At 39.1% G+C, this 11,974-nt stretch overlaps 1 protein-coding gene across 1 annotated transcript in view; it reads right to left on the bottom strand.

Moving 5' to 3' along the window:
• PRTG (protogenin) overlaps positions 1–11,974 on the bottom strand; it is an 88,554-nt gene that overhangs the window by 7,984 nt on the left and 68,596 nt on the right. Inside the window, 4 exon segments of the mRNA XM_087744495.1 lie at positions 921–1,091; positions 1,861–1,988; positions 3,687–3,873; positions 4,421–4,516. Coding sequence (XP_087600621.1) covers positions 921–1,091; positions 1,861–1,988; positions 3,687–3,873; positions 4,421–4,516 — 582 coding nt within the window.

Genomic DNA, 11,974 nt, shown 5'->3' with positions numbered 1-11,974 from the left:
TTTTCTCCACAGAAAACGTAAAGCCTCACTCTCTGCTGGCAACTAAGCTTTCAGCCATGAAACAACACAGAACAAAACAGTAACTCTTCCTGGGCAATCCTCTTAAATAAGCTACTCAAGCACATGGCTTTACTCTGTAACACTGAGCTTCCCTCTCTGGTTTAATTCATTATTAGGACATTATCTATTCTGAACTGCCTCTGTCTATTTTGAATACCAACCGAACAGTAAATGCCTTTTTCTTTTTTTCTGGCTACAATAGAAATCTGTTCTTGATGCAGCTCCTCAAATCATAGTATTATTCTGGAAAGTGCCTATAAAAATTTAGACTATATCTACATCCAGTCACAAAGATGTGACTGCAGTTCATATCACCATACCTGAGTTACTGTTAGATTAGCTAGCTGGGGTTCAGCAGTAGAATAGAGCCAGAGACTTAAATTGAATTTGCAGAGCAATTTACTGGGAGTAGGGGAAAGTTCATTAAGCAAACTGAGCTAACTGGATTGGCAGTGATCAAAAGAAACATATAAACCCACGCAGCTACATTAATAAATTTGTTTCTGGCATCTCAGAGACTTCGGATTTGAAAGAGTGCATTTACAAAACAAAACCATCACAATCACGGTTACGACAGAACCAAGATGGGTGTAACTGGATCGATGAGACATTTCGGTTCATATGCACACACTGAGCTCCAAAGCAACACAGACAGCCCCTCTCCCCTCACCTTCTGAGTATTAACTGGTTTTTAATACATTTTCATCACAAACATGGGAATAATTGTGTTTAACTAACTTTTATGTGAACATTTAAATGAATTTCTTTCTTGTTGTAGTCCAAGGGAGCTGAAAGTAACAAAGCATCTTATAAGTAGCATCATTGTTTGTCCAGTTCATAGGTATATGATTTCAGTTTACCTTCTCTGTGCAACACTTGCCATTCCCCAGCAATCCAAGACTTCCTGGATGCATAGAGGATAGTATATCGTGTAACAACTGTTTCAGGACCATCAGGTGGCTTCCAGGAAACCAAAGCAGTATCATCCTCTATCAAAGTCACCTTCACTCCTACTGGAGGGCCAGATGGTGCTGTGAGAACAGTAACACAATGCTATTAGGCTAACCTAATTTACATGCAATTAAATTGCTCAGAAAGAAACTGATGTGCAGACCTAATGGCTACTGCTACATCCTAGGTAAACAACATATAAACAAACACATACTGCTCCTCAAGAGAAACTCTCCTGTTAACTCTGATCTGGTCAATACCTTAAATTTTTGTAACAGCAAATTTTGTATTTTTCCTTCAACTCCAGAAGGAAATGGTTACTGACAAAAAACCACATCATTACCCTGTGAACAGGTACATCCCAAACATTGCAACGCTGAGAGCATGAAACTGAAGTTTTTGATTTGCACTGACCAAGCTGACAGAAAAGCAAACCAACAGCTAGGACAGTAGATGTGTAATATTCTTACAGTTTCTAAAACTTCTGGTTTTCAAAATATGTTTTCATAATGCCTGTGAATCAGCCATGCCTCTTCAATACATATTTTTAATTTTTTATTCACGTTATTTCCATTCAGTGGTTGATAATGGTGCAAGCGTATCACATTTTATATACAAATAGTTGCTGATTTTAGGTAGATTTTGAAAAAGAATTTCACAGTTCCAAACCAAGGATTTTCCTGACAGCGTTTTTCTATCTCTCACCGAGAAAAGCAACATCTGTATCTCAGAAGAAAGTATTTCTCTCTCCTATAGACAGCTTAAAATTAATTAGTAAGCAATTTTTCAGGCCATTTGGTTTAAAGAGCTTTCTTTTTAGAACCATGTGGTCCTCTCCTAGTGCCTTACCTTCTGGAAGGGTAGTATGGTAGACTACTGGACTCCAGGGACTGGAGAGCTGGTCCACATGCAGCCGAACTGCAAATTCATACATGGTTTTTGGCTCAAGACCTTGAACTAACATGTGAGTCTCTGACCTGTACAGATGAAAGAATAAAATAAATTTAACAGCAGCAATTGATTTGAAGATCCCAAACTCAGATGGTATCTCTTAGTCACTGTGAGTAGATTCTCACTGTCAGTTCAACACAAGAGAAACCAGTCCAAGTCCAGACACATGGTCCATCTGTGCTGTCTACCTGAAAATGTAATTGTACTAACCCTGGAGCTCTCTGGAGGATATTATGTCTGCTGCCACTTGACTTGAGCTCAAGTTTTTATAAAAGTTGTTTGGACAGCTGATGCACAAGCAAGTCCAAGAATATCATTGCCCAGATCACCAGCAGGTATCCCAAACTCAGCTCTTTCCACACTTGTCCATAGGACACTATGCTTCAAGCTGGAGTAACACTTAACCTACAACCAGCACCACTGCTGAAAAGGCACATGCTGTTGGCTCCATCAGCTATTCCTGGATCTGCTTGTCAGTTCACAGAACAGACATAGGCTATGTGTGCAACTTCCCCTTCCACTTACGGCCTCTATCACCTCATGTTTAGGGGATCTCTCTAGAATATGAATGTTCCCTACTCATCATGTAGTCATATTTGGTCATTTATTAATTGTAAAATTGATTATATTAATAGTAATATTGAGGTTTACTATTTGATCACAAAGTCAATTGTAGACATTCTGCTTTATTTTGATTCTGGGGGGAGGGGGGGGGAAATCTTTCATATACACCAGGGTTAATTCTGGGTGATAATACCCAAGTCAAGATTAAATCTCAATTTAAAATGGTGTTACTCTACAGATATTGCTTTATTAAATCTCATTTAGTATTTTCATCTTCCACACTGCAAAGGCAGTCACCAATATTTGCAATAGTCTCATCCTATCACAAAAAGCAGCATTCATTGCTATGCTCCATATTGCACGCTAAGAATTTTACATGGTGATTATACTGTGTCTAATCATTAAGTCCAGAGTTATACAGCAGGGGATGTGCTCTTTGAAGAGAAAACCAGCAATATTAGGATGGAAGCTATCTTTTAAGACAGCATTTTTCTTATTTAGAAGGCTTGAGTAAACCCAAGTGTTGAGGGAGCTACACACATATGGATTCCCTCAACAGCACCACGGCCCCCAGCATAGGCAGTCACAATGGAGCAAAGTCCTCGGCTCCCATACCGCCTGGGCAGAGAGCTGAACACCAAGCCTCGGCAGAATTTCTTTCCTGTTCTGCCATTCTGTGGCTCATGCATTGCTTCTCTGAAAAGCAAGCTGTCGTTCCTACTCAGCTTTCTCCTGGCAGGGTGCCACACACTCAGGAATGTGGCATTCCCACAATAACATGCTCAGCCCCTCAAAACTTCTTGTTTCCAGTCTTAAAACGAGACATTGGACTAAGTCCCATCTTTGCCCAGACAAGCTACCTATAAAATAGGTATTCTCCTTTGTTTGGCTGAAGAAAAGCTAAAAAGTCATTAAAACTTCCAAGAGCTTGTCCAGGGATGCAACACAAGGATCACAGGTAGAGAATTAAGCTGTTCTAAGAACACATCTTAAATAACCCAAGAAACAGAACTAGCAGCCACTGGGCAAAACACACAGTCTTCAAGGGAGATAAAAGCTGCTACAGCAGAAGGCAACTAAGAGAGGGCAGGAAGAGTAGAAACTGAGTGGGAATGATCTGGAAATGGGAAACCAAGACTCATTAGTAGCGCTGCACTTACGTTTGAAGGTAGAGAACCAGAGAAGCATTCTGCAGCCCCACTGGGTTGCAGCGGATTGTGTAGTTAATGACTTGCGCAGATGTAAAGGCAGGCTTTCCCCAGTGAAGGTAGATAGAAGATGAAGTGTTAGCTTTGGCATAGAGGTGGTGAGGAGGTGGTGGCGGTGGGACCATACGATCACGGACAGCTGTTTAAGACGAAAAGGAGCATGAATTATTTAATGAACTGTATACAGATACTGGTAAGATTAAGAGACAAGTCTGAGCCCACAGGTTTAGATTCAAATCTGCCCCTACCCAGCACTACCTGGTATTCAGACCCAGGAATCTGGTTCAAGCTATTAAAGATCCCTCCTAACCCAATACATGTCACATATTACTTCTGTAGTCCCACTTGTTTAGTCAAAAATAAAGTCAAAACTATAAACAGAGACAAGGGAGAGAGAGAAATCTCTCATAAGATACATGATACGTCACTGGTTAGACGATGCAGACAATCCAACAGGGGAGGAAAAGGTGCTTGGTAGCTATCTTGTTTCCTCAGCTGCAGTTCATGAACACAGGAGACCGTCTCAGTTGCAGGATGACTAGGACAGTATTTGTAAACAGATATGATCTTTCTGGTTCTCTGTTTTACTGAATTAATTGATTATTTATGGGTTAAAAACCCAGAGCTGCTGGGACCTTGAAACAGCGCAGCTCGTAATAAATTCTTCATGCACCTACAACACTTACAGACACATCCTGGCGTGCTGACTGTTTGGTCTGCCTGATAACCTTCTTCCATACTGTTATATGCCAGCAGCCTTACATGATACTTTCTTCTAGGATCTGCACAAAGAAAAAAGGAATAATTAGAGTCAAGAGAAGAAAAAAAAGGGGGGGGGGGATTTTCAGACTTCTACAGATAGTGAGATAACTTGATTCTCCTGCAAGTTTGGTTCAAAACTTGTCTGCTACAATCAGCAGACTGATGAACAGGCTGGATGCCTGGAAGCCTGTCTTTTCTCCAGCTCTGCGAATTTCCCTGAATCTTTGCCCAGACTGCACTAGAATCAGTCACACATCTCCCAGTCTTGCTTCCGATAGCCTGAAACCGAAGTTTTCAACAAAAATCAGTGGGAGTAGGATACATATCACGTTTCTATCTGCAATAAAATCACACCTTCACAGCTACAGAGCTAGGTTTAATAGTGTTATTCAGCATATTGAAAGTGCTTTCAGTCTGTAATAAAGATTTGTCAGAACAAACAGCATGAGGTCCACAGAAACCAACATTTATTTCTGGATAAGCAGGCTATAATGAAGCAGGGCAATCAAAGCAAAGGCAGGAAGACGGGACCAAGAAAGAAACGGGAAATGTTTTGGTTCCAGATTCTGAGAGGAGATATACTGTAAACAACAGTGATTGTTAATAATGCCTTTCACTCAGAACTGCTGCTTCCACGTGTTTGCTTGAAAGTTGGTTCTGGCATTCTTAGAGGGTCACCGTTCCTAGCTTGAAAGGTCTCCCTATTTCCCTTTCTCTGGCCATGTGTTTGGGTACCCATACTGCAGTTTGCTGCTTCTCTCAGTTCTGTTCATGATATGCTGGCCTTGATCCAAGTGAAAAATTACTACAGAGAAATGAGTTAGAAAGGGGCCTTGAGCTTTCTGTAAGTGGAGATGGCGTGGGGTACCCACAGGTGGTTAGGAGTGCAAACCACCAGGATGGCTGCACTGCTTCTCTGCAGCGTACTCCCTTGTGATGGTATTTGCAACAAATCCCTTCTGTACCATGATGATTTGCAAGGTGGTAGAGCTTGCTGCTAGTGCACAGAGCTCTTCCGGGTCCAGCTAAGCTTCGCTCCAGTACTGACGTAGATATTAGGACACTTTCCTCTTTTACTGTCATGAAACTATTTCTTTCTATTAAGATTATCAGAAGGTCTGGACAGATGTTATAGAACTGTGCTGATCTTGTTTATTTCTTTTTTCCTTGCCCTGAAACACCATGATATTATCCCTTCTCAAAATAAGCTCTCCCTCATTTTAGCTGAGATTTGACATGGCCTCTCTCATGAAATAAACAGCAACGCAAATCCCTGACACTTCTTCACCACAAACAGGACTTTTGTTTACATCAGGTCGTTGGCTCCCTCTGCAGCCTCTGCACCAGCGATGCAATCTTAACAACTTGATACGATGTTTCCATAAAAACAGCATAGCAATTTCATAATAATGCATTTTGTAAAATCTTTTCATATTTATTTTGAAATAGGCAATCTTTTTGTGCTGTAGTTACCAACATCAGCTTTAAATGAGATATCGCTAGGTAGAGTTTACATCTCTATGTAGGCTTATTTTTAAAAGATTATTTTACCGAAATCTAAACATAGGTGTAAAGGAAAAGAGGCTCTTAAATTTGGTTTAAAGTATTTCTTTGGTGCATTTAACAGTAATGGCAGAATAGGCAAGAGGAGCCCATTCCCATTTTTCAAATAGACTTTCACATCACAAGTAGACAATATAAATAACAAAATGTCAAAAAATGAGGTTATTTTAAACTAGAGTAAAATTCTCATTTGCTTTGAAGGGATTTTTTTTTCAGTTTACAGTATCATTTTTAACAACAGATGGTGTCAGTTGTTCCTAGCCAACAAATTACAATCAGAGAAAAAAAAGAAGACGGACACAAACACACAGAATAACTTTCAACATGTGATAAAAGAAAATATGGAATTTTAATATTGAAAATTCAGAAAGATAGTAAGATACTATATACAAATCATTGCAATCTCTTAAAAATTTGTAAATAACAAAAGGCTTGTGAAGGGAAGGTGCATTTAAAACCACTGAGCCCAACCAAAAAGATAACTGCACTTCAAAAGTACCAAGTTATGGTGACTTACTGAGGCTAACTACAGTATGCTTCTCAGAAAAGCAGAAATATATACCCTTCCCAGGCTTCTTCACCTGTGGTAGGAATACATATATTTAGCGCATAACTGAAATATTCAAAAACAAAGCCAAGATTTTAAAAAGAGGCCATCAAGACCTCTTTTAAGATCTCATTAGCATTATGCTTTGGAGGTTGTTATAATAATCGATTCTCCCATCCATTCTTAGAAAAAACTTGAATTTGGGTACTATTTAGCAGACCCTTGAACGGATTCCACATAAACAGGCAGCATCCAACCGGCCAAGTGTCACAGTCTATCTTTTTCTTTACAAGTCCCTGCAGAAGAGACCCCTGCTGCATTTCCGCAAGACACAGGATGACAGACACGACAATTTATCATCCTGCCGAGCACCTTCAAAAACTGTGTGCCCTTTGAAAGTGGTCACCCAGAACTGATCATCTTCACTGTGAAATGAAGAATAGCTAAGGTCTAGTGCCCTGCTGAGCTGAATGAGGAGCCTGTGAGGTCTGTTTATCCTCATTGCCTTTTTTTTTAAAAAAAAAAAAAAAAAAACTGAATTCCTCATTAACACTTGATTGGGGAGGAGAGGAAGAATAATGGGATGTGGAAGAAAGGCAAAAATGTAACTCCCACGAAAAAAATTCAAATGTCTTCGAGAAAAACACATTTTTTTTAACCTTATTTTTAAGTGTCTTTAATGCTCTACATTTAGAAAAAGCACAGTGTTGAATACCATTCATCTTACTCTTGTGTAATGCAAGAAGTTTCAAAAAGAATTATCTGTATATAGAAGAACCTGTTTAAAAATCAAGTCTCCCAACTAGTGTCTACCTTCTAAAAACCAAGGTTATTTCCACTTCAGGACATCATGGTTCAATTGGTAGCAAGACTAGTTCAACCCAAAAGCGATGCCAGAATTTTGAAGCTGTCACACATTACTGCTTCTTTGGTTGAAAAACCATCTACTGCTATCTGGAATTGAAACAGCAACTGAGGAGGGCCGCATTATGTACTGGTCTAGAAAAGCCTAAATGCTATAGTAATCTAAAAAGGAGAATATAAAAGAATTTTAAAGACAGTGTACTGAGCAGCGAAAGAAATTAATGTGAAACTTGCTTCACAGATTACATGTATTCAAAGTACCTGCTGAGATGCTGTTCCATGTTGACCATAGCTTCACCATATGCAAAACAACATAACCCATAGCCAAAGATCTGCCTCCAGTTCCAACAGATACTTGCACGCTACTTGTTTTATGAAGTGGTGGAAAATATTTTTTTGTCTGAAGTAGCCTCTGTTTAGAATATTTTTAACAATTGTTAGTTTCATTTACAGGCCTATGATATAATTTACTCCTCAATGGCAATCCCAGTACAAACCTGGCATAAACACTTTCATCTGTTCATCAGCTGGATCAAACATTCAAAGCCAGACATATCTTTAGAGAGAAAACAAACTTCAGGAGCTTTCTTATCTTTAACCAGCATAGGTATCCTGAATAGTTTACACATAAATCATTGATAAAAGATTGAGGATAGCACGGCCACCTGGGCAGCTGACAGTCTCAAATTTAGTGTATGCCATCCATGCACATTACAGAGCAACAGGAGGCTTGAGAGGCTCAGAAAACAGGGAAGAAAGTACTGAGGCCATCAGTCATGCTCATAACAGACCCAGGAGTAACACATCTTTCCACAGATCACTGCTATTCAGAAACAAATTAGGTGCAGTGATTTACTCAACCCATTCAACACATAAATTCAGTTTAAGTAAAAAAAAAACAAAACAACCTTACATCAAGATTTCACTTCTGCATTTTTAAAATTTCTCTGAACAGCTGGTAACACTGAGTCATTTCAATTAATTCTCTTGCAATTGCCAGCACTTGTGTAGCGGTCGAAGGTTTGTTCCCAGACCTAAGGTGAACAGGAACAATTTTGTAGCCTATTTACCAACTGGCTGAATTTTTTAACGTTAATTTGTTTCTGTTGAATGTGGTTTATTTTGGCTTGGTTTTTTTTTTTTTAGTGCTGCTGACATTAGGTTGCTGTGAAATTGTCACAGCACCTACAGCTTTTTAATAGGCATTTTTATTGTTATTACTTAAATCAGCCAGTGGAAAGGATGCAAAAACTACACTGTTTGTACAGATCAAGAGGCCGGCACTGATGTTGATATAAACATGCTAGAGCTAATTCATAAATTTTATTACAAGAGTGCCTCTGGAGTACACAGAGGCTGTCTTAAAAGACATTATAGGCTGGATGTGATAAGCTGGCATAGCTTCACACAGTACAATGGATCTGCCTCACACACCCTTTTTACATAACCAAAACCTGGCAGTATTAAACACATGAATAATAGTTCAACCAGAGGCACAAATTTCATCTCTGGTCATAATACACCTGTAAAATAAGAGTAGGGAAAAGCTAAATATGCCTTATATTAATTTCAAATTATCAAAATAGATATTGTCCCAAAAATCACTGTTTTACAATTTACATAGGCTCAGCCTCATTTTCCTAAGGCAGCTTTTGTAGGTAGGTCACTGGTCCCTGGTGATACTCCTCCGGAATCCCATATCCTGTCATTCACTCTCCCATAAAAATCTGCACTGAGCCCTGCAGATTCAGCCCTGATAGGTCTTTCAGGAGCAAAACACGGGGGAGCCTTCTCTTTGTTTTGCGTGTCTACGAATAGGTTCTACACCTTAGAGTAAAACTATGACAAAGCTAAATACTGCAAGTATGAGCAAAAAACTTAAGTTGAACTATCATTTAAAACATGGATTGTAACTTGGAAAAAACATTAAACATCACAGTAGCTGAAGCCTGGTAAGAGTTCAGGTGACAATGATTTACTTGTGTATTTTACTGTCTTACTACATCCCTGAGATATAATTTGGAGATTATGTCCAGCTTCTCAGAAAGCAGATAGGAAGCTCATAGCAGTTACTGGTACTAATGCTGTAAAAACAGATTCTTCAAGAAAAACATTACAGTGCACTCAGATGTTCCAACCCTGTTTTTGTGACAAGTCATTTCATTTCCCAGCATGGAGGGAGAACCACAGCTGCTTAACTGTCTGGACGCAAGAAACTGAGAAACTGCAAAAATATAATGAAGAATTGAGACCTGATTTATTAGCAGTTCCATTGCTCTACAGTTCATTGGAACATCCACATTTTATTGCACCGGCTCAAAGTTAGTTAGTATTCTTTACTACTGCCATCAGCCTTGCTTCTAGGTAAATCTTCCATTTCTCTTTCAGTAAGGGGAGAAGTTGCTACTACAAAGTAGCTGTCAGTCTGAAATACGCATATTCAGATTTTCCCATTTTCTTTCCCAAAACTTAAGATTTTAATATGTGCAAATTATATCTGTTTGTTAGTTAAACATGGATTAAACATACAGAACACAGTTTTCAAAGCTCAGGAAAATATAAATGGTCTAGTAAATACATACACAACAGTAGGCAAAAGCAACTACAGAGTTGATATCTTCTCATGCCAGAACTAGTTTTAGTGTATGTTGGTGTATTCCATGGAATTCCATTGAGTTACTGTCTCAAACTTAGTTCTTCAGTTCTTCTAAAACATTGTGACAAATACACAAAAACATACAAAACAATCTGGCATTGTTCCACAATACAATAAATGGTGCTTCTGTTGACCCTTACTGGCCTCTGAAATATGTCCACTGGAAACCTAGGTTTTGCTGGGATGACTGCTGTAGCAGCTACCATTATTTGGAGGAAGGGGGGAAGGGAGGGGGAAGTCCTCCGGTTTGAAGACCCTTCCCTAGTGACAAAGGTGACATGGGGAGAGGAAGGAACATCGCTCCAACCAACGTGGGTTAGTTCCATCTGGTAGAGTTATACCTCATTACTGCCAGATGGTGTCCTCATGCACTTCCAGTGAACACAGCTGGAAAAACCAGAGGCATCAAAGATTAAATGCCTGTATTAGCAGTTAAACAACTAAAAACAAAAATGTGCTTCTAATCACTTTGCAGCTGGTGAAGTACTTTTTAATGCAACCACCTCATTCTTAAGTGACTGAGATTGCACAGACTGAACTTTTAGGAAAAGTTACTAACAACAATAAAGTCACTTCCATGTTCACAATGGAACAAAAATTCCATTCTCCATACATGCTATTACATAATTAAAACCCTCTAAGCTCAAAGCAGCACAGCACTAACAACACAGCCAATGAAAAATCCTAATCCATATATAATTCCATCCCCCCTTCTCAAAAGAATACATAGAAATGCAAATGTCCTGATTACATTTTAACACTACCTTCAAATCAGTTTTCTGCACAAGCCCTAACTGCGCTTATCCCACGCAGATTTTGATCATTTGTCCTCATACAATTATTCTATTGCAGGTCAATCTATAGCATTAAAGATAAATATAAAACCTGTAGCAGCAGGTTCCACGACCACATTGTACACAGGAGACGCACTGGGTAACTGTTCATTCAGCTGAAGCTTATATTGAATACAAAATGAAGAGTCCTACATCAAGAGTGTTACAGAGCCATGTTTGCTGATATCAACACAGCCAAAATTTTGGCTTTCTGGCAAATGCTTCATAGAAAGCATCTGTTTACAGGCTACTTAGCCAAGGTTACAAGAGAGTGTAATATTGCAACCCCTAAAAGCCCTGTCATTGTTTCCTTCAGCTGCTGCATGTTTGTGAAGCATCGAAGGCCTTGAAAGGAGCCAGAGCAGAGCCAACAGGTCAGGGCTAGATAAAATTAAGAAAGAATCCGAGGTCAGACCATGAAAGAACTTTTTCTCCCCCACCCCACCCCTCCAGAAGAGTGAGTCCACCTCCAGCAGCCTTTCATTCAGTCCTGATAAGAAGAGATAGCACTCTGCAATCTGGATTTCAGACTTTTTAAGTCCTCTTTGGGGAGAGGAAAAGATAAGGAAGCCCAAAGAAAATGAGTGTTTTACTATCATTTACTGTTGACTCATTAAGTCTGGATACTGAACATACTTTCATACCTGTTTTGAACATCCCCGTTCTCAGCACTTTAAAAGGAAAATATTGATAGAAATAGAAGTATTGGGGGCTTCGTTCTTGTTTCTAAAAGAGTTAGGATTGCACAGAATTTCTAGAGGGAAAAAAAAAAAAGTTCAGTGGCTTGATGTTCTGAGTCGAGTTCAGCAACTAGAAACCTAGCAATAACTTCTTACGCTACATCCAATATGGTGATTCTAACAGTTGGGGAAGGGGATAAGAAAAATATTCCAGGTTTATTCTAGCTTGCATACAAAATTTTAAATAATACTTTTTTCCTTTCAATTAAAGGTATCAAAACCACACTACCTACACTCAGAAGGCTGAAAAAATGGTTGTTCTAAAGGCAAAATTT

This window comes from Nipponia nippon, unplaced genomic scaffold (assembly GCF_047370975.1).
Source record: "Nipponia nippon isolate SJK-2023a ecotype South Korea unplaced genomic scaffold, ASM4737097v1 scaffold_9, whole genome shotgun sequence".
Classification (NCBI taxonomy): domain Eukaryota; kingdom Metazoa; phylum Chordata; class Aves; order Pelecaniformes; family Threskiornithidae; genus Nipponia; species Nipponia nippon.
The sequence above is the reverse complement of the archived record's forward strand: the minus strand, read 5'-3'. Positions and strand labels throughout refer to the sequence as shown.